The sequence below is a fragment of the Dermacentor albipictus genome, chromosome 7 (genome assembly GCF_038994185.2).
Source record: "Dermacentor albipictus isolate Rhodes 1998 colony chromosome 7, USDA_Dalb.pri_finalv2, whole genome shotgun sequence".
Taxonomy (NCBI): domain Eukaryota; kingdom Metazoa; phylum Arthropoda; class Arachnida; order Ixodida; family Ixodidae; genus Dermacentor; species Dermacentor albipictus.
This window is the reverse complement of record NC_091827.1, coordinates 108732096-108752703: the sequence shown is the minus strand read 5'-3', so window position 1 is coordinate 108752703 and position 20608 is coordinate 108732096. Positions and strand designations below refer to the sequence as shown.

General features: G+C 45.2%; 1 protein-coding gene and 1 long non-coding RNA gene across 3 annotated transcripts; both read left to right on the top strand.

Moving 5' to 3' along the window:
* Positions 1-5610: 5610 nt before the first annotated feature.
* On the top strand, positions 5611-14665 carry LOC139047573 (BTB/POZ domain-containing protein 6-like). Of its 2 annotated transcripts, XM_070521422.1 has the most exons (3): positions 5611-5743; positions 12318-12609; positions 13924-14665. In XM_070521422.1, the coding sequence occupies exons 1-3, from the start codon at positions 5640-5642 to the stop codon at positions 14266-14268; spliced, it is 741 nt and encodes a 246-aa protein (XP_070377523.1). In that variant the 5' UTR covers positions 5611-5639; the 3' UTR covers positions 14269-14665. The 2 variants fall into 2 exon arrangements, with proteins under 2 accessions (XP_070377523.1, XP_070377522.1); XM_070521421.1 differs by lacking the exon at positions 5611-5743 and having other exon boundaries at positions 11983-12609.
* LOC139047572 (uncharacterized) lies at positions 8291-11256 on the top strand. The gene is made up of 3 exons (XR_011507231.1): positions 8291-8728; positions 10128-10337; positions 11159-11256. It is a non-coding gene; the product is annotated as an uncharacterized lncRNA (long non-coding RNA).
* Positions 14666-20608: the final 5943 nt, after the last annotated feature.

Below are 20608 nucleotides of genomic sequence, written 5' to 3'. Positions count from 1 at the left end.
CCGCCCTGCGACTTGTGCAGAAGCTTCCAAGTAAGAAAGTGGCGTCAAAACCTGTTGTCAAGGTCATTTAGTCGTCCAACGGTTTTCCTAACTACGGCACTACATTTCGCTGCGCAAGAATCTGCGCTCGCGGGTCACGTAGCCTTGGCTATGCTGCACGGAACCACTGAAACGGAGTGTATCGTAACAGACGAACACCTTGCTCATACCATTATGATCATTCTATGCCGCGATGCTCGGGTCTGGGTTCTCCCCGAAGCGCAGTGCGTCATTGTTGCTAGGGCTACAAGAATGCGTTCACGACAGAGCCGCGAAAGCAAATTGAAGAATCTGATTAGGTGATTTCCTGGCACCAGCGTCCAAAGTGGCCATCGCTGGTGAAGCTGCTCTCGGCGCCCTTCACTCGTTAGTCATTTAGACTCCAACCACAGATTGCTAATGGACGCCAGCGAACGTTCACGTTCATTGAAAAGGTGTCCCAGTCTGTAACTTAGTTTAATAGTATGCTGCATATTATTTAGCCGTGTAAATACCGTTCGCGCATTACAATCTCCTCCCCCCCACCCAAAAATAATGCGCGTTTGAATCAAGTAACATCAAACACATTGAAGCATACGAGTTAACCTGCAAAAAGCTTCTCTGTATTTATTATAGCAGCCATACACTGCTACAAGCAAAGAATTCAGCAGCAGCTCTCATCATCCATGACGCGCTTACAAGTCTTATCAGCTATAAGCGCTTCCTGGAGAGAGGGAGAGAAATTTATTCTACGAGAAATGCTCAGAGGATCGCATCTCCAAGAGAAGCGTGCAAATCTGCGAGGCCGGCCCGCTAGGGGGGATGCAGGTGTAGCTCTACATGACGTCAATTGTGGGAAGGACGTAACCCACGCAGATGTTTTCGTCCCTTTGGGCTATAGTTCCCGCCGAATTTAAGTTCTTGAGTCTAAGTCGTCTGTCAGAGCTCGTTTCACCATAAAGAGATGTAGATGTTTACATGTAATGGAGTAAATGAAGCAAGTAATTGAATTACGAGGAGTGTTACCGACTAAACAAAGTTATGGTGAAAGTACACTATTACAAAACTACGTCATTGATTACAAGTAAAAAAGTACACGTAATTCGTTACGTAGCAGTGTGATTTGAACGGGCAGCACCGGAATTTCTTAAATAGACGCTAGCGCTAAAGCACATGAGCATACATTGAATATATATACACACACACACACACACACATATATATATATATATATATATATATATATATATATATATATGCATTGTAAGCTTTGCGGCATGTATTTCAAGTTTATTACTACAAGTGAAAATTAAGGTTTATAAATTCCCTTCGTAAATTTCTTGCCGAAGCCCCACCGGCATTATGTCTGCGTGACGTCACGGATTTCAAGCTATCTTCTCGCATCTATATAGTCTGGTTGTCTCCAATGCGAGTCTAAGGAACTTGCCGAGTTCCGCTAGTGCTGGTTCCGCATTTGGCTCATCTCAAGTAGAACGTTGTCCATTTCTTACGACTCAGAGAAAAAAAAAAACATTTACCTGGGCAAGAGCAGACGCGGCATAAATCTGTGACGTCACGGTGATCTGTTGCGAGGAGCTTTAAGGCGGCGCCGCCATGATCATGTCTCGTTATTCCGTAATTTCGGATTACGATGATTCTCCTTCTTGTGATGAGATGGATGGTTGTGGCATTGTAGAAGCGTTTACGTTTATATGGATGAACTTTATTTTGTCTATATAGTGTCCCTTTAAGGTGAAGCACAGCTTTCTGAGGTTCTTTGAATCAGCTTTATTCATGATGGCTCCTGCTTCCCCCCCTCCTCCCTTCCTTTTCGCAGGTGCCATTTATATTTGCTGCCTCAGCGTCATATTGCTGCCTCGCCATCCTCTCTGTTTTCTGCTCCAAGTAAAGGACGTGCCACAAGGACGACAGCCATGTCTGTAAGTGTCTGATTTTCCCTCCTTCGATCGAATAATACCAAATAACGAGAACTACTATAGAAATAAGCTATAACTATAGCTTATAGAAACACTATAAACACTATAGAAATAAGCTATAAAAGTAAAAAGTAAACGACGATGCATGTGCGGAGAAAATGTGTCACCAGAAACACAAAATACGGTCGAAACTCCCTATAAAGGGAGTTATATGCGAAGCACATTAGCGTAGCTTCTTATTGGCGCGTTTGGGGAGCTGAACGTCCTTGATTTTCCTCTTCCGTTAGATTAGCGCAGCACTGCCTATCTCTGGAGGTTTTGACGCTCGACCACTCTTTGGTGGTCGAGCGTCACGATCGGCCACTTTCTTTGGTCGATACTTGTTTGCACTTCGGGGAGCATGCGCAGCGGTGGCGAGTGGCACCCGGATGTCCACTCGTTGCCCCAATGAGCGCGGGCCTCCGCGCCACGTTGTAGGGAGATTGCGCGGTAGCTGCGCCCTCTATCGCGTGAAAGGGGCGGAGCTTCGGACTTGGTTGCAGGCGATGTGATCTTCGTGCCCAGAGGATCCAGGAACCCCAAATTATCCTGTCGTCGCGCGACTCGCCTTACGTGATCCCTTACTTCATAGATAATGCAAATTGACCGTTTTAAAACTCCCGAGCTAGCTTATCACTTCGCACGCTTCGGTAAACCGAGAATTGATCACGCAATTGAATTTTATATTGAATTTCGTTATTAAGTGCACCATTCTTTATATTTTAGACATTATTAGGTCTAGTTTAACATTTACCATTATTTGCCGGGTTTGTGAGCACAAAATGGATTTCGAAGGTGGGACAAAAAATTCAAGACGATCCTGCGTGACCTTTCGTATCATGCGTCGCATCGTGTAAAAAGGAAGGCAGAAAAAAAATAGTGAGTGACGGCATGCGGGAGACGAAAAAGAGTATTTGTACAGGAATTTGGTAAGCACGACTAATGCCAAGTCCGTTCGAATCTGGTGCCAAATCTACTTACTTCGCATGCGCTTTTTCTGTTCACGAGTTCACTGCGTAGTTCCAAGCTCTTGCAGTTCTGCGTAGTTCCAAGCGCGAGCTCCGAAATGCAGTCGCAAGGCGGTGCCAAGCCCTTCCGGAAACAATTGCAAAAGCGCCGATACAGTGCACATCGTCCGTGGTTGTGCGTTAGAATCTCGCGCCTTGAAGTTGCTAACGTTGTCAAGGCTGCGCTGTGAACCTCCAGTGCGAGTGCATAATTTTGTCAGATTCGCAACTGCCATGGCGCCAAGAAAATGATTGACGGTGGCTCTTTGCGAGAACTCTTTGAAGACACCGTAATGCTTTGGGAACACAACTGGCGCATAAGCTCGGGAAATGGAAAATACATTGCATGCGTCTACATTAGCGATGATGTGGGAAGCAGCTACCTTGAAATCGGGTTCATTACTTCGAAATCGGGCTAGGTACGAATACTGGCTTTATCTAGTGGGCGTAGGTGCGGTCGATGCAAATTTACTGCGCAGTTTTAGTGAATACACCATTTACCAACACGGCCATTTACAATTTTTTCCTGCTAATATTAGGCACGTCGTTGACAATCATGAAGAAAAAAGCAACTGTGCAGCATACAATTATAAAACATACGGTATTCTTTCGCCACATGTCTGAAGACCGTACACCGTAGTTTTTATAACCGTATTTTGGATTTGTTTCTATTTTCTTATTTTTTTCACTCATCATAGCTTGGGTAACGTTAGTGACACACATTGTATACTAGAATGACGTCTGCGGATGAATTGAAACCACCATTTATAAACAGCAACTCCAATAAGATTTCACATTGGCTAAATTCAGTATAAATGAGTGCTATGATTTTTTTATGTTTAATGGCGCACGGGACAGGTATGGCCGAAGAGCGCCATGCTAGTTAAATGAGTGCTATATGCCGCTAAAGCAACATATTGGCGAAGCAGCGTGTGTCTGGTGATTGCGTAGTCTTCTTCTTAGCAGCTTCTGCTTAGACCTAAAGGTACCTAAGCAGACGACGTGTGCACCTGGCGGTTGCCGCTATGACGTGAGTCCTGGAGCGCAGACTCCGAGATTTTTCAGCGTGCCGCGAACGCCGCTTCACATCTCGGAGGTCATGCCGAAGCGCCGCGCGCTGTATGTGATCTGCCGCTCTCGGCAACCAGTAATGACAGCTCTCTCTCTTTTTTTTTTGTCGGTTTCGTAGTCACGAACGGCTCTTTTTGCGAGCTTCTCGTGCCGCTTCCGCCCGCATTTAAATCGTCAGATTTTGCCCAGTATAGCTGCTCAGTCCTAAGCTAGGCCTTTTACGCGGTCCGCCATTTTTGCTGCAAATGCTGGCGCACCCCTGATTGTCAGCGGATATGACGTAAATCCTAGATCACGGTTTTCGATCATTTCAGCGTTATGCGTATACCTCCTGACCTGAAACGTCATGCCGGAGTGCATGGCGCATGTGTTCCATGTTCTGCGCCATTACATGCGAGCGGCAATGGAAGCTCTTTTACAGCCAAGTAGTTTATGTTTAGTTTACCCACCTGGGATTGGCGGGTATGCCGCTACTGGGTATTTCGGCACCTCGGCGAATATCTTTGCGGACGACATAAAGGTTTCATGTGCGTCGAATGCAAGAACCAGCAAACGGGATTATATAATTCTTGTATGCTGACGGACAAATCAGTGGCAGTATAAGCCAACCTCTGCCCTTCTTGGTTCTTAGAACACTTTTTTTTCAGGCTTGTAAAAGCATTTTTGTCACCCGTATCGGCCAAAAGAAAACTGAAATGCGAATTTTTCAGGATGGTTCCCAGTTGTCTCATTGACACTTTGCTGAGAATATAATATTTGAGAAGTTGAATCATTATTATTAACTATCTGATTCGGCTAAATCCGAAAACACGTCTCATTTACTCCAAGCGATGGTGAACAACATTGCTTTTTTTTTGTCTAGCTACGTGGCACTTAATTATTGTTAAGTTTTGGCATAATTTACGTGGTGGCAAATATCAAAGCGAGGGACTATAACACAGTTATCTGTGTTATACATATCTGTATCTGCGTGATACTAATCGCGTAAATGCCAGAACTGTGTTATAGCTATCCGCAGCTACGTGTTACTAACCGCGAACAAGCCAGATCTCCCATAAATATTTCTCGCACGGGCTAAACAATAATCGTAGCTTGCCGAAAAGCATAATTTATACGTATGGTCAACTTTCCCTATATTTCTCGGTGCGAAAATCTGTAATGAGACATCTAGCTTCAATAAAAAAAAAGAAAACAAAAATCTTCCAGCTATTGTACCATCACGGAACAATAACTTTAAAGGCCATACACAATATTACGTGTCCTTGCTTCTTGCTCTGGATGGCAATTAATACTGACCTTCGTGTCGTGGATCCAAAAATAGCCACGTATGCTACTGATGCAGATGACACTGTATACCATATTGTGCAACAATAGGCCACAAATAACTATTTTGTTCTTTCTTTTCTTTTTCAATCTAAAGCGATGCTAAAGTGGCGCCTCCGTGTCTTTGCAGCTGGACTTCGCTGACCTCCTGGAGAGCGGCAGGTACGCCGACGTCGAGTTCGTCGTGCGGTCCGGCCCCTACTCCGTGTCCAGGACCTTCAAGGCCCACAAACAGCTGTTGGCCATGCGCAGTGACGTATTTGGCGCCATGTTTGAAGGACCGCTCCGCGAACGGGACACCGTCCTCATCAGGGACCTGCACCCCGATGGCTTCCGTGGGCTTCTCAAGTGAGTAATTGCGTAATTTATTGCCTTGTTCATGTCATAGTATTCAAAGACCTGGGGGTAGGGGGGGGGGGTATTCTGTAAGAGCCCACCTAGTGGACTGTCCATTACGGCCCCTGCTGATTGGATGCAGCTGTACGAGGGAGAAGGAAACGAGCGGCCCCAGCCAATCAACAGCCGCCGAAATGGACAGTCCACTAGGTGGACTCCTACAGAATACCTCCTCCACAGAATATTACCCGAAGTTGGTAATTTACATTCTGATGACCTCTGCACAGCTCTGGATCAGTTAGATAGAAAACCGATCACCTTGAACAAGATCTCAAGACCGTGGCCTCGAATTTCGGAGCTACAAAACGTCTCAAAAGCGCTGCTGCGATATTTGAAAGCTACTGGATTGAGTGACCGTCTGTCATCCTAAATGAGTGTTCGTCAGTGATATAGAGCAGAAAACTGTTGCCACGTCGGCGATATTCACAGCTGACATTTTCTTCTCTTAATATTTCCCTCCCTTCCCATACAAAAATGCTTCCTTACTTTCTTTAGAACTTTTATCAACATCCTATCAACTTTAGTAACATCCTATTGACTTTTACTTTTTAGTAACGTTTGTCAAAAGAAAGTTGGTTACTTCTTTTCTAACTTCAGTATGTAAAAAGAAAGTTACTAGAAAGTTAAGACACACTATTTTAACTTTTTAAAAACACGATTCAATAGGAAGGTAATAAAAATAATTATGTTCTTAAAGTACATAACCCAAGTTACAAAACATGCATGAATATTATTCAATAAGGTTATAATTATTCAGTGAACATAGCTGGTGCAAGACAGTGTTGTTTCATGGACAGGGGTAACTTTCCACAATTTGCAATCAACTTTCTAGTAACACTGGTTACTACAAAGTTGTTAAAAATGATTTAGTGAAAAATGAACATATAACAGCATCTGAACTATAAATGAATATGCAAAGACTGGCTGCATTTAAAAAAAATGTTTTTTTTGCACAGTAACTGTTTTCCAAATTTTTAATCAACTTCCTAGTAACAGATGATAGTAGAATGTTCATAGAAAAAAAATGCTTCTAATACCGGACGCTAAGAGAAAATATGGTCTCACCAATTCAAGATGTGGGCACGTATTCTCGAAAACACGACAGCTAGTGCCATGGGAAGCGTGTATATGAGCGGTGATCATGAATTTGTGCTCAGTAGGTGTCAAAGAAGCCCGTAGGCCATGCACCATCGCACTAGACGGCGCGCTGATCGGCTCGTGTTCGCCAATTAAAGCGGGAGACACACGGTCCGATTTGGTGTCCAATCCGGCGTCTGACGCGCCGAAACTGCAGCCCGAATCGAGGTGTTTTGCCGTGCCGAAGCGCCGGATCGGACGTCCGGCGTGCGACAAACCGGGCAGATTTTCATCGTTCGACGTGTCCGACAACTGCACCGTCGTCTGGCCGCAGCCATTGGCAGCGCGGCTGGCATGTGACGTTCTCTGACGTTCCCTCCACGGAGGCGGTGCTGGCTTTCCGGTTTCTCGCAGTTATTCTTTTTCCTTGCCTGCTGCAGTTTGTTTCTGACATGAAATAGTTACCAGTTCAGTAAAATTATCTCGAACGTGTGCCTGTTACGCAAACCAGCGCCTTGTACACTAGCGCTAAGCTACTGGTGAGATCGGGAGCCGCGACGCGAGGGCATTTCGCGAGCAGACATCACACACCGACCGTCTGAGCGAGGCCGCTCGCTTCGCTTGCACGTTTGCCCTTCGCAACGACTGCGTCGAGTAAACCAATTGTATTTAATTACGGCCGACCTAAGTGTACAGTGTTCATTGTTTTGGCAAAAATAAGCACTCTTCGACGAGCTCGGACTGGATCGCAAGCGCCGTCGGCTGCAGCGTCCGCCTAGCTATGCCTACCGGCCCTATCGCTGGCTTTAGCGGAGCCGTCAGTGGACAACCCGCCGTCGTGAAGTGTTCTGTCACTCACAGGGGCATAATTTTATCGACAGCCTTCGCGTAAAGCGAAGCAGTGTGGTGCAGAGTTGTTTATATTGCGTTTCTCGACGTGAATATCAACTCAAGCTGGGGAGTTGGATGTGGGCGGAGCTTACGCGCCGCTCATGCCGTAGCATGCAGCGCCGCACGTCGGATCGGACACCGAATCGTACCGCGTGCGTCTGTATAGCTCGCTCATGGTTCGGCTGAAGTCCCCGTATACACTTTATAAATAAGGAAGCCTACCTAGGCACTGTAAACCCAATTATTGGGGCCTAAATGCCTCTCCGCCTCCTACTACGGCTTCCTTTGAGTGACAGTCTGATCTCGAAGGCCATGCTTTTGCAACCTGCATGCACCTGAAGCAATTGCGAATCTTGAAGGCAACATCCGCTTAGTTTTTATTATATATACATTTCCTTAAACTTCGTATCACAAAGTACAAAGTACACACTTCTGGACCAAATAAATTTAATAAAAGACTCTATCAAATGTTATTAGGAAAAAACACGCAATTTTTTCATTTAAGATACATTTTTCTAAAAAACCGCAGAGTGGCGCTACTGTAGTATTTGTTTGGTCGACACACCACGTTGGTTGTCGTTAGTGCTCCCTGCAGTAAGGTGGTATTTGAGGTAAATTTTAGAAGTGCCTAGACAAAACGTGCTGCTTGTTGTGTGCAGTGACCATCCCAAACCCTCCGGACTCGTGTAACGCCATTAGTTCGCCGTGTGTTTCGAGCGATCCACCAGTGTCGTCAGTGAGTGCCCTAGTACAGCTCCCGTCCGAACTGCCTTTGTTCTGCCGAGCTGCCTGCCGGCGCTCTCGTCAAAAGTCTGGTACTGGGGCTTCGAATTGTAGTGTTTGGAAGACTGTTGAAGGTTGTGCTTTTGTGGAGCTGGAGTTCATCGGCAGTTCTACAGTGCTTGCGCCAGAGAAACGTCGGTGCTTCTGTACCTGTTAGACGAAGGAGCGTTTGCCAAGTCTTGAAAGGTAAGCAAGTTTGGCGCTTGCGCGCATTCTTGAAGCTTATGATTTGCGTAATGAGCGTTGTGTAACTAGCAAGAGCAAAGCGCTTTCCTATCGTATGTTAGCCATGTTGCTGTGCACATTTAGCAAGCAATTTCGCGAAAGCTTCCTCTGATGTTACAGCGTACTTGCATTCTGCTACCCGCCTTGATTGCTATGCCTGAATGGGCACACAATTATGAAAACACATTGAAAGTTTGTGTTCGTTCGGCAGTGCGTAATAATTTGAAGACTGCGATTTTGTAGCAATACTTACCCCTCGATTCTATATCACTCTTCTCGCCCACCGCTAACGGCCGGCAGCTGCAGTACGTAGCACGGGCCGGGGCGTCGGTCAGCCTACTAACGAATAGCGCAAAGGAATACCATCGCTACAAAATCGCGGTCTTTAAATTATTACGCAAATTTTGTGCACAATGAGATGTTATAAACACACCTTGCATGTACATGAAAAAAAGGTTTACAACAGAGATGACATATATGCATGGGCACATATATGTGTCAATAAAATACTCGAGCCTCTTTCTGCCTACAGAAAAAGAAGTTATGTCTTCTCGAGGGCATGGCTGCTTGTAATAATGAACCTCTAAGGGAAGGCTTTCTCTAATCCCTATTTTTGATATCTAAATGCTTATGTGGCATGTACAAACTGCTTGCATCCATTTCTCATTCGGATGAGCTGTCTGAAATTTATTTTCAGTAATAATTGCAATAATTAACTACTTTCACCTGTCTTCTAATGACTAAAGTTCTATGCTTCTACCTTGACAAACCTTTTGTGAAATTAGTTTGATGAGGCCCAATGTACAGCGCTTTCTAAATTGAAGGTATCAGTACCTATTAAAGACTACGCTAACTATGAAAATGCTGCTTGCGTATATTGTTTATTCACTCTGTCAGACAAAATCTTTACACCCAAGTGCAGTCAGTAAATTTAAAAGTGCATGCCTGCAAGGGGAAGTCAGAATTGTATTTGAAGACAATTGCATCTTGTTTGATAGTTCTCGAGCACTTGTGCGCCACTAATCGAGCACAGCGAGGATGAGGCTTGAAGCTTTCAATGTCTGCTAATCACTAAAACAGCACCAGATCTCACTCTGTGTCAAGGGGTGGCACACATTTGCTTAGTTCTAGGCAGATGCATGTCTTTCTTTCGCATTGAAGTTCCCAATACTTTCTAGTCTTACGTAAAAGTACACAGCTCAGTACAATGCATGTATGGTATACGTAAGGCTGCTTTGTTCTTTAAACTGAATCAACAAGAAGCAGCGACTTCCGTTTTTGCAAACCTTACCCTACTTCCTAACCATTCCTTGATCAAATGCGTATAAAATGAATCTTTGGTTGTTGTATTCTTTCACAGGTAGACATCGGTGACGGTGTATACGTTGAAAAGGGCCTGCTGAAGAGGCTGTGCCTGGATGCTAACAACTCAGGCTTTCACTTCGCGGAGGGCCTCCTTAAAGCTCCTTTTTCAATAGAAGACGTTGAAGGGAGGTCCTTCTTTGGGCGGCTGTCAAATGCCTTCCACAGAAGGATCCGTTGGATTCCAAGAAGGTCAACACCATAGTAGGTATGTATGTCACAAAGAAGCATCTTAATATTCTTTGTGCAGTTTTCAACAAAACTCCTTTCATGGCAATTTCAATGCTATCTTAGGGTATACTCCTTTCTTTCCTGCTAAAATAGCTATTAACCTGATTATAATAGCATATTATAATGCAAGCTTTGCCACCATAACTAGAAAATTGTCATTACTGTTGGCATGTGTATTTTTGTGATAGAGGCCCTGGTCATGTGAATGCACTGATAATATAATATCCTGTCTTGTGGAAAGCTAACATGTTTAGTAACAAGCTCACTTTGACAATGTCTGCCTGCACAACAAAGGCATTTTGTAATCTTGCTGTAGAACGTCCGTAATGCCTGTTGAACTGCTTACATGTTGCTTGTATCATTTCGTGTTTCTTAAGTGCAACATAAAAATCAACTCTTCTATGTACCTGTGCCCAAGCAAAGCTGCAGCATAGTTATGACTGACACCTTGCCTTTCCTAAGATAATTCACACATAAAACTTCCATGTACTAGTCACAATACGAATATCGAAGTTCATTAAACTGAAGTTGATTTACAGCTTTTGTTTGTAGATGACAATTGGTACGATAGAGTTTATGTGTCGTGCATCTGTTGGTGTTATGCACATCCATCACGCTCCCAGCTTTAATGCACGAATTCAGTCATTTCATGCATTTTTAGGACTTTGCACAAAACAGGTGGAGATGTTTATAGCTCACAGGATTGAAAGCTTGTCTCTTGTGCACTTCTCATGGCACTTCTTGTCTCATGTCACTGTAGCAAAACTAATATATTGCCTTTTTTCTTCTCATTTCTAGACTACACAACGCAACATTTCAGCCTACTTCCAGGGCAGCTGGAGAACTCGTCCTCCTTACTAGCCCGGGGATATTAAATGGATGTGTTCAAGCACAAATGGAAACCCGTCTTCTTCTGTTGCATGCCACACCTAGCCACTTGGCAATCACTATTCGCCAAAGACAGATAGTTGACAGGATGTTACTAGCAAGTCATTAGGATATATAAAGGTGGTTAATAAATAGTCATTGCACAGTTTTTAGGAAGCAAATAAAAATTTTATTCAGAGATAATCAAAGCTTACTTTTGCAATATATAATTGCAAAAGTAATTACCTCTGGATAAAATTTTTATGTACTTTCTAAAAACTGTGAAGCGACTATTTATTAACCACCTTTATACATCCTAACGACTATCTAGTAATATCCTGTCAACTATCTGGCGAATAGTCGACAGGATGTTACTAGCAAGTAGTTAGGATGTATAAAGGTGGTCAATAAATAGTCGCTTCACAGTTGACACTTTCTAACGACATAAGATAATAAACAGTCGGTAAGAATTCTATCGACATTTTATATCTATACTTTCAATTCAATATCGGTGGCCAATAGTCGGCAGGAGGTTACTAGGAAGTTGTTACGGTGTCTAAAGACGTTTTATAGAATGTCGATAGGTTCTAGTAACATTTGTCTAAAGACGGTTTATAAAATGTTACTAAAATTTTTTGTAAGGGTTTTCCCTTCCCCAGTGTAAGGCACATGACCGGGGTAGCTGGAGACGTAGGGGAGAGGCCTATGCCCTGCAGTTTGCGTAACCAGGTTGATGATGATGATTATGAGTGTAGGGTAGCCAACCTGGCCTGGGTATCATCCCTACCTTTCCATTGAACTTTTCTCTCCCCTTTTTTGCCACATCGCAAACGAAGGAAAATGCGCGTTTTTTTCTTGAAAACGAGGCAATTACAGCGCCAGTTATATTAAAATATATGGGCCATAATATGCGATCTTGCTGCATAATCTCAGGGCGAGCAAAATGGTGGCGAGTGCGATATCTCTTCATGACGTTCGGCGGAAGACAAACGCCTCTGAGTGTGACTTCTGCAGGAAATGGCGACCACGTGATCCCGTCCTTTCGTCTGTTTCTCAGCCCCTTTCTTTCATTCCCTTCACTTCCTTACAGGTACGTATACACGGGACGGTCCGCTATCAACAACATCGAAGATGCCATCTACACAAGAGACGCGGCTGAGAAGTACCGCTTCCTAGATCTCGCCAACACCTGCACCGAATATATTGAAAGTCACCTCGAAGCAGACGACGTGTGCACGGTGGTCGACTACTCGTTGGTGACTTACGGTGCAGTCAAAGACGACGTGGTGGAAGACGTGATCTTGGACAACGCTGAATCCGTGCTGTCGTCTGCTGCCTTCACGATCTCCACGGAGCAGACGGTGAACTTCGTTTTGGACAGGGTAAGTCATTGTTTATACGCATGAAGTAAGTGACGCACAAACCAACTTAAGTTTACCGAAACACAAAGTCCTTGCGACATGTGGGTGTTGATGGCCAAGCCTTCCGCCAAGTTCCCGTCTAAAGTCTGGCGGAATTTCTAGCAGACGCGTAACAGCGCGGATAGCGTAAATTGTTAGCGCATTCTACTTGTTATATATGCAGTCGGCAACAGCGTAGCCATGCCGCAGCAAATATGCCGCTGCTCGGATCAGAAAATGCGTTCACGCGAATGCTACTGTAGCGCATTGCGCTTCTTAGAAATAGAGAGAGAGAAGAAAAATCGGCAGAACCCATGTCACGATTACTGCCGACGGTAATGCGTTTATCATTCAATCAATATAGCGGCACAACGTATTGGCACCATCGAAAGGACTTACGCGTGAGGCGCTTACTGCAGCGGGACTCCTCTTCAGCGCTTCGTTAACAACACTGCGCGCCATGCAACGGGGCCGTCGCGAATCATGTGCGTGGCCTCCGAAATTCGTGGTGCGCCAATGTGTGCGAACGCTTAAAATTGTTCTGTCGTATCGCACATCCAATGGGACATTGTGAGCGACTCAAGTTGGCGAGAGGTTCGTTGAAGAGCGGCGCGTGCGTGCCCAGTGCATTCGCGGTGCAGCTGGTTAAAGCGTTGGCTTGAAAGGGGTTCGTTGAAAAGCGGCGCACAGGCAGCGCGTTTGTGGCGCAGCCTGCTAAAACGTCGGGTCGCTGTCCCTGAGGAACCTTCGCGACGTCGGTTATTTGGTTTTTCGTGCAGCTTTGGGGAAGCTTAAAGCTTTATTGTTTTCGTCATTCAAGAGCGGCACTTTCCCAGTGGCACTCTTTCCTAGTTATACTCAACATGGTGTCAAAGACGTCCATAAAAGAGTGGCGCACATCCTACTGGCACATACTCAGTGCTCCAATCGAGCGTGTAAGTTACTGAAGTACTATAGCGCGAAACAGACGGCACAAGAAGAGACACGGACGAGCGCTTCGTCCGAGTCTCTTCTTGTGTCGTCTGTTTGGCGCTTTGTACTTCAGTAACATGCACCAACTAGCCCAAGAAGAAGTTCTGCTGAAGCGTGTAAGAGTTTCTACTAACAGTGACCAATGCCGGCTTGCAAAACAATATAGTTAAAGAAAGGCAGTGTGTACACATTACCGAATACTCCGAGGCCCAATTTGGTGCGACTGTTAGTGGCGAACCGTTGTTCCCTCGCGCAGTCCATATAGTTTGGTCTATATCACGACCAGTATGACGTTTCACTTATACCGCGACTCCACCCGTGCAGGTGCAGGGCGTTCCCACCAAGGTGGTCATCAAGGCCGTGCTCCGTTGGGCAGGCGCGCAGTGCGGTCCCGACGTCGCCAACTGGGAGTACAGCGGGACAGTCGCCGCCGCTGTGAGGAAGTTCCTGCCCAAGCTCAAGTTCCTGGCGCTCAGCGTGCGGCAGATGACGAAATTCATCGCGGCCGACGCCACGTGGGACATTCTCTCACCGGACGAGGCGTGCGCCATCTTGTGCGAGATCATCGAACCCGGGAGGGCGTCGCCGCTGCCGGAGTGGCTGAACCTTGAGCGTGACATTTTCGCCAGGCCCAAATCGACTTCGCGGGAACCCCCCCCTCCGCATTAGACGTCGCTGAGTCGGCGCCGATTCGATTCTCTCGCGCGGCCTGGACGATCCGGCCGGATTCCAACAACGCGACCACGCTGTGCCGCCGATGCAAAGGCCAACGGGACATCTTGCTTCTTACTTTCTTTCTCTGCTTTTTTAACACATATAAAGACGCTGTGATGTTCCCCGTCATTTCTATAGTCTGTCCATAGTCATTTTCTGTGATATGTGCGTAACAGAAAATTACGTTCCGGTGTCGTGCTCATGTGTCATGTTCTCAGGCGGAGGAGAATTTCAAATCAAGTTTTTTTCCTCTTTTATTCTAATTCTGGGGGTTTTCCGCAGAAGTGATGTTTTTTTGCTTGTATGCGCATGCGCGCGTTCAAATAAACGGTGATTAAAAAAAATCCGGAAACTGCTTGTGTGCTTTCCATTTCAACTCTGGCAACAACGCCGACATCGACACGTCGCGGTGTCTGGACGAGTGTTGTCGAGCCGCGAAGGATATATCAGATTTTTTTTTGTCCTGGTTGCAATGGGCTCGCGAGAGGCCCTTGTAATAGACGTATACTGCTTTCTTTGAAATGAAGCCTCCATTGCTACTTCTCTGGCCGCATACCTGCAGGGTGCCGCTGCTGTCTTGACGAATAGCTCCGGGAAAGAGTGAGTGAGTGAGTGAGACAACTTTATTTGGTCCACAATAGACTCGAGTAAACTTAACATTTTTTTAATCTTCTGCCACGAAAGAAAAGAAAATTGAATGACGGGCGTAATGGCGAACGTCGTTTCCGGAGCAATGCAGCAGCAGTGCGGTGCTGCAAGCATTACGAAACAATCGCACGTATGTCTGTGACGTGTGTTGAGCACGTTGTTATTACAGCGATCAAAATCAAGTTCAGCCATTAAATAATCCAAGAGAAAAAAAGGAAAGAAACACTGAAAGAAAAGAACAATGGAAGAGGAACAGAGAGGGTCAAACTCGGATGCTGTCTATTAAAATACGTGTAAAAAAACGCAGAAATGTTTTTTTCTGAGATGACCCCTTGACCGATTGGAAAGAACATTATCGTACTTGAAATACAAAAAAAAAACACGTCACCCACTTCAGCACCGCCGTTAGGATTTCGCCCACCGATGCGGTCGCTGGAATCTGCGCTTGCACGGAATCAAAACGACAGGTAAAGAGCGCAGTTATATATAACACGTATACGCACGCGATGGTTCAAACTGAATTCATTCAACGTCATTACGTGATATCAGGACCACGAACAAAAAAAGAAAGCAGCCACTTTGCCGGCACAAATTTCAAGACACCCGAGCTCTCGAGAGCCAATCAGAGAGCCAACATGGCGGATAAGGGTGGACGAATGCAGCCGCCATGCGTGTCGAGAACACGGTGGAAGAAGAGAAGTATTCAAGCAGAACTTTTTGTTGGGCTAGTTGGCGCATGCTACTGAAGTACTAAAGGGCCAAACAGACGACACAAGAAGAGACACGGCGTGCGCTCTTCTTGTGCCGTCTGCTTGGCGCTTTAGTACTTCAGTAAGAAGAGAGGTGCTCCGACGGCGCGCACGCCCTACAGTGGCTACAATCCACTGTACCCACGCTGGGGTATTTGTTTTTTCTGGTTTCAGATGCCCTCTAGGCTCGAGGGTATTCCCTTGAGGTTTCAAAGGACGAACTCGCACTCGTTTGACTTAAAGCTCCCTTCCAGTAGGGCTCCTTTACTGTGCCCGTGTGACAGTGCGCATTCTCCCTTGAAGTGAAGGATCTTCGGTTCAAAGGACTTTGAGAGTGCCCGTTTGACTGGGGTATTTCAAAGCTACTACTTTCACGAAATGACGAAATGTAGTATACTACCTGCGAATATTCGTGGTTAACGACAGTTCGCTACATAAATAATTTTCATTATAACTGCTCGGCACTGGCGTGTAGGAACGCTGTCCCCGTGCTTTATGAATGAATAGAAGCCTCCAAGCTAAACGCGGCAGAAAAAGAAAAAGCGCTTCGGAAAGACGGCACACTTCAGCAGGTTCTGCCATGCGGCCAGCGAACTTGCAAGAGAGCACGAACACAACCCGCTTGCATGCGAAGTGGGAAAGGAGGGCTTCGCGGCAAGCCTCTCCCTTCCGCCGGCGCTCCCTTTACTTCTACCTCCTTACCTCGTCAGTGACGTCATGGATGCGTTGTTTTGTTTGCGAATTATTTCCAGTTGGATATCTGGCAACCGCCAGTGGTGGAAGCAGTGCTGCCGCCGCATGTTGTCTATGTAATATCGTCATGGGAGCGAGTGCCACAAGGGAGGTACAGGGAGTTTCGGCACCACGGTTAGGATGCGCGTACCCGGCAAACGGAATGGGTCGTCGTACGTCGGTGCCAACGCGCTTGTTTTCTATCGTGAGACAACATACGCGACCCACCAGTGGTGATGAGTGCACGTTCTAGGCTGCGTTATCGCTATCTCGCGAAAGGCAATTGACTCAGCCCGACTCGGCTGGCTGAGAAACGGCCGAATATCACCGATAGCGTTGCGAGCGCCAGAGGTGTCCGCTTGCGCGACGCAAGCGCCGGTGCTGCCATCTCTTGTTCGCTTCGCTGTTTACTCGCACCGCGTTAGGAACCTTCAAGGCGCCGCCTTACGTACATTCCCTTGCATAAATTAAAGAAGACGTCGTTGTCATAAATTCCCATTGTGCGAAAATGCATTAATCTTGATTGCAATAAAAACGCGGCAGGGAAAAGTGCACAACGCTGCAGAAAGTTGAACCAGTGTTGAACCAATCCAGGTGAAAATTCGCAACTGGGATGCCACTGGTCCCAGTTCAACTGGCTTATGGAACAATTCCCAGTTAGTCCCAGTTGAAACTGGTTCCAGCTGGTCCCCATTGCTACTGGTCCTAGTTGGTCCCAGTTGGTCCCCATTGCAACTGGTCACAGTAGAAGCCTACCAAAGGTGTCTTCTGCTGATGGGTTTGACGCAACAAAGGCAGTTCAGCTTTTTTTATTTATTTGAACTGCATCTTTCGAAGGGCCTTCGAAACATCTTGTATTTTCTCAGTGAGGAGCCTTGACAAATTCTTGAGTGTGTCGGACACATCCACATTTTTCTGTTGGCCACAGTGCTGGATTGTAGCTGAAAGCAATTGTAATGTTTCTTGTATAAGCAAACAGTTAACTTCAAGAATCATAGAATGATATAGTGATTGAAACAGAATATAGAAAATATTCTCATTATGACAAATGATCTTATCTGTGTATGTTTATATTGCATTATCTGCACTAGCAATAACCTAAGAATGAAGTGGTAGAAGTACCACTGTTTAATTTAGAGAGAATTTGTATAGATGCTTCAGCTAATTACACTTGCTCATTCCCATTCCATGTCTAAAAATTAATCTGCAGAAAACTAAAGTAATGCTTAACAGTCTCGGGAGACAACAGCAATTTACAATAGGCAGCGAGGCACTGGAAGTCGTAAGGGAATACATCTACTTAGGGCAGGTAGTGACGGCGGATCCGGATCATGAGAAGGAAATAATCAGAAGAATAAGAATGGCCTGGGTTGCGTTTGGCAGGCATTCCGAAATCATGAACAGCAGGTTGCCATTATCCCTCAAGAGAAAAGTATATAATAGCTGTGTCTTACCACTACTCACCTACGGGGCAGAAACCTGGAGGCTTACTAAAAGGGTTCTACTCAAATTGAGGACGACACAACGAGCTATGGAAAGAAGAATGATAGGTGTAACGTTAAGGGATAAGAAAAGAGCAGATTGGGTGAGGGAACAAACGCGAGTTAATGACATCTTAGTTGAAATCAAGAAAAAGAAATGGGCATGGGCAGGACATGTAATGAGGAGGGAAGATAACCGATAGTCATTAAGGGTTACGGACTGGATCCCAAGGGAAGGGAAGCGTAGCAGGGGGCGGCAGAAAGTTAGGTGGGCGGATGAGATTAAGAAGTTTGCAGGGATGGCATGGCCACAATTAGTACATGACCGGGGTTGTTGGAGAAGTATGGGAGAGGCCTTTGCCCTGCAGTGGGCGTAACCAGGCTGATGATGATGATGATGATGATTCCCATGACACTACAATAACGGCATGCTCTTCTAATACAAAACGTTTTGGCCTTGTAAATAAACCTTTGAATGTGCCAAGAACCCGCCGTGGTTGCTCAGTGGCTATGGTGTTGGGCTGCTGAGCACGAGGTCGCGGGATCGAATCCCGGCCACGGCGGCCGCATTTCGATGGGGGCGAAATGCGAAAACACCCGTGTGCTTAGATTTAGGTGCATGTTAAAGAACCCCAGGTGGTCAAAATTTCCGGAGTCCTCCACTATGGCGTGCCTCATAATCAGAAAGTGGTTTTGGCACGTAAAACCCCAAATATTATTATTAATGTGCCAAGAAACTAGGACTAAACACGACCCTTCTGTCCTTTGATGAATGGTTCAGTTGAAACTCACTTTCGTCCACTTAAGGTCACTTGGGTTCTGCATTTCCAGAAGTTGTGCACTTCAACGTAATTAAAGTTTTATGATCATTGCTTCATAGATGTCCGTGTGAAAATTATGACTATTGCCAAGTCTTCCAGTGTTCATTTGTCTGTGAAAGTGTGAACATAAGCTTTCTGAAACCATTTGCTGTGACTTCTTGGTTTGCAAATTATGGTAATATAACAACACAAGATACTCCCATAGATGAAAACTATCAGCACATCTTGAGAACTACATTCTCAAGCACGGAAGCACAGAAAAAATGCTGTCTGATTCTGTAGCACGGCCTTGCACAAAGTTCTTAGGCTGCCACCAAGCAATGTAAAGTAGAAGCAGTACAAGAAATTAAAAGCAATGGAAAGAGATACTGTGCTGTCTTCCATCATTTCAGTATAACCACAACCTACCCAAATGTTTACTGTTGAGTGAGCTGCAGCATTCAAACCCAAAGCTGCATTTTTACAGGTGCCATATCATTTTGCGACAGCTTACCCACTGCGACATCCACCTTCTTTGGGGTTACCTGCTGTTTCGGCAGCTCGCCCAATGCCCTCTTCCTGAGGGCTTCATTGCCGCTGACGCTCCTTGTGGCAAGGACCGTGTTACCCCACAGAGCCTGCACTGTGTCCTTACACACAAGCATCCCTTCCTTGTTGACAAAGATTTTAGCCTCTTGTGCACCAGAAATACAGAAGCCATCTTTTAGGTGAAACTGCAAAAACAAAACTGCAATGGTCAATGATCGTCAGACTAGTTTACGTTACCTGCACACACACCACCCATGAAAATAGAAAAGGGGCAGCCTCCAAATTAGCTTCACAGAGTGTCACATAGAGGCTACAGGTCCTGCTGCGACGAGCAGACCAGTGCGTTTTTTTCTTTTACCATGTTAATTAAAGACAAAAACAATTACTACCATTACTACCTTCAAACAGTACTACCGCCCAAACATTCCCATTCAGTTTTCACATGTTGCTTGACCTTGTTGTAGTTGGCTTACAGTACTTATACAAGTACGTCACAGGTTTCTTCTACCACTGACACCTATTATGGCACAACCAAGCTCACTGTGACAATTTAGCTTGTTTGCTTACATAACACCATAAGGAAATCATCACACTAACAACGAGCACAGAAAGACATGAAAGCAGTGGGCGAGCTGTAATTAGTTGACCCGTTTGTAAAACGCCTCAATGAAACTATGTTGCACTAAACACATGCAGTAATTGTGCTATACATGAGCAAAAGAGTTGTGTTATTATTCTATGACAAACTGCTAAGCAGTGGTTAAGCAACAAAATATCACTTACATAGCCGTCTTCTGTATATGAAAAGTTTGGCTACTGCGCTGCAAGCAGAAAAAGAAACGTTTTTAGCACACAACAATTGATATCTGGCCTGGTTGGTTCTAACAGGTTCTAACAGGTTTTAAATGATAGAAACAAGAGGAGTGAGACAGACGCTGACATTCAACATGCAATGAGTGGCACTGAGGCACACAAACACACACACACACGCATGTATATATATATATATATATATATATATATATATATATATATATATATATATATATATATATATATATATATATATATATATATATATATACAGAACACATGCCTTTAAATGCCACAGGTGGTGATATGACTTTTTGTGCCAAAAAAAATGTCAGTGTCAGTGCACAGACCATTAAAAATGACAATTCTTGTTCTGACAGAAGAAGTGGCATAGTGAAGCTAACTTTGCAATTTTCGCTGCTTCCAATTACTAATCTTACTATTACTTTGTGCTTTCGCAAAGCTAAGATCCCTTGAACGTATGGTTTGCGCCCAGATGTGCTACAACGAAACACAAGCTGCT

Coding starts and splice junctions, on each gene's coding strand:
- LOC139047573 (XM_070521421.1), top strand. CDS start 12,124: ATGGGCCATAATATGCGATCTTGCTGCATAATCTCAGGGCGAGCAAAA. Junction 12,610..13,923: donor TGAACTTCGTTTTGGACAGG/GTAAGTCATTGT, acceptor CCACCCGTGCAG/GTGCAGGGCGTTCCCACCAA.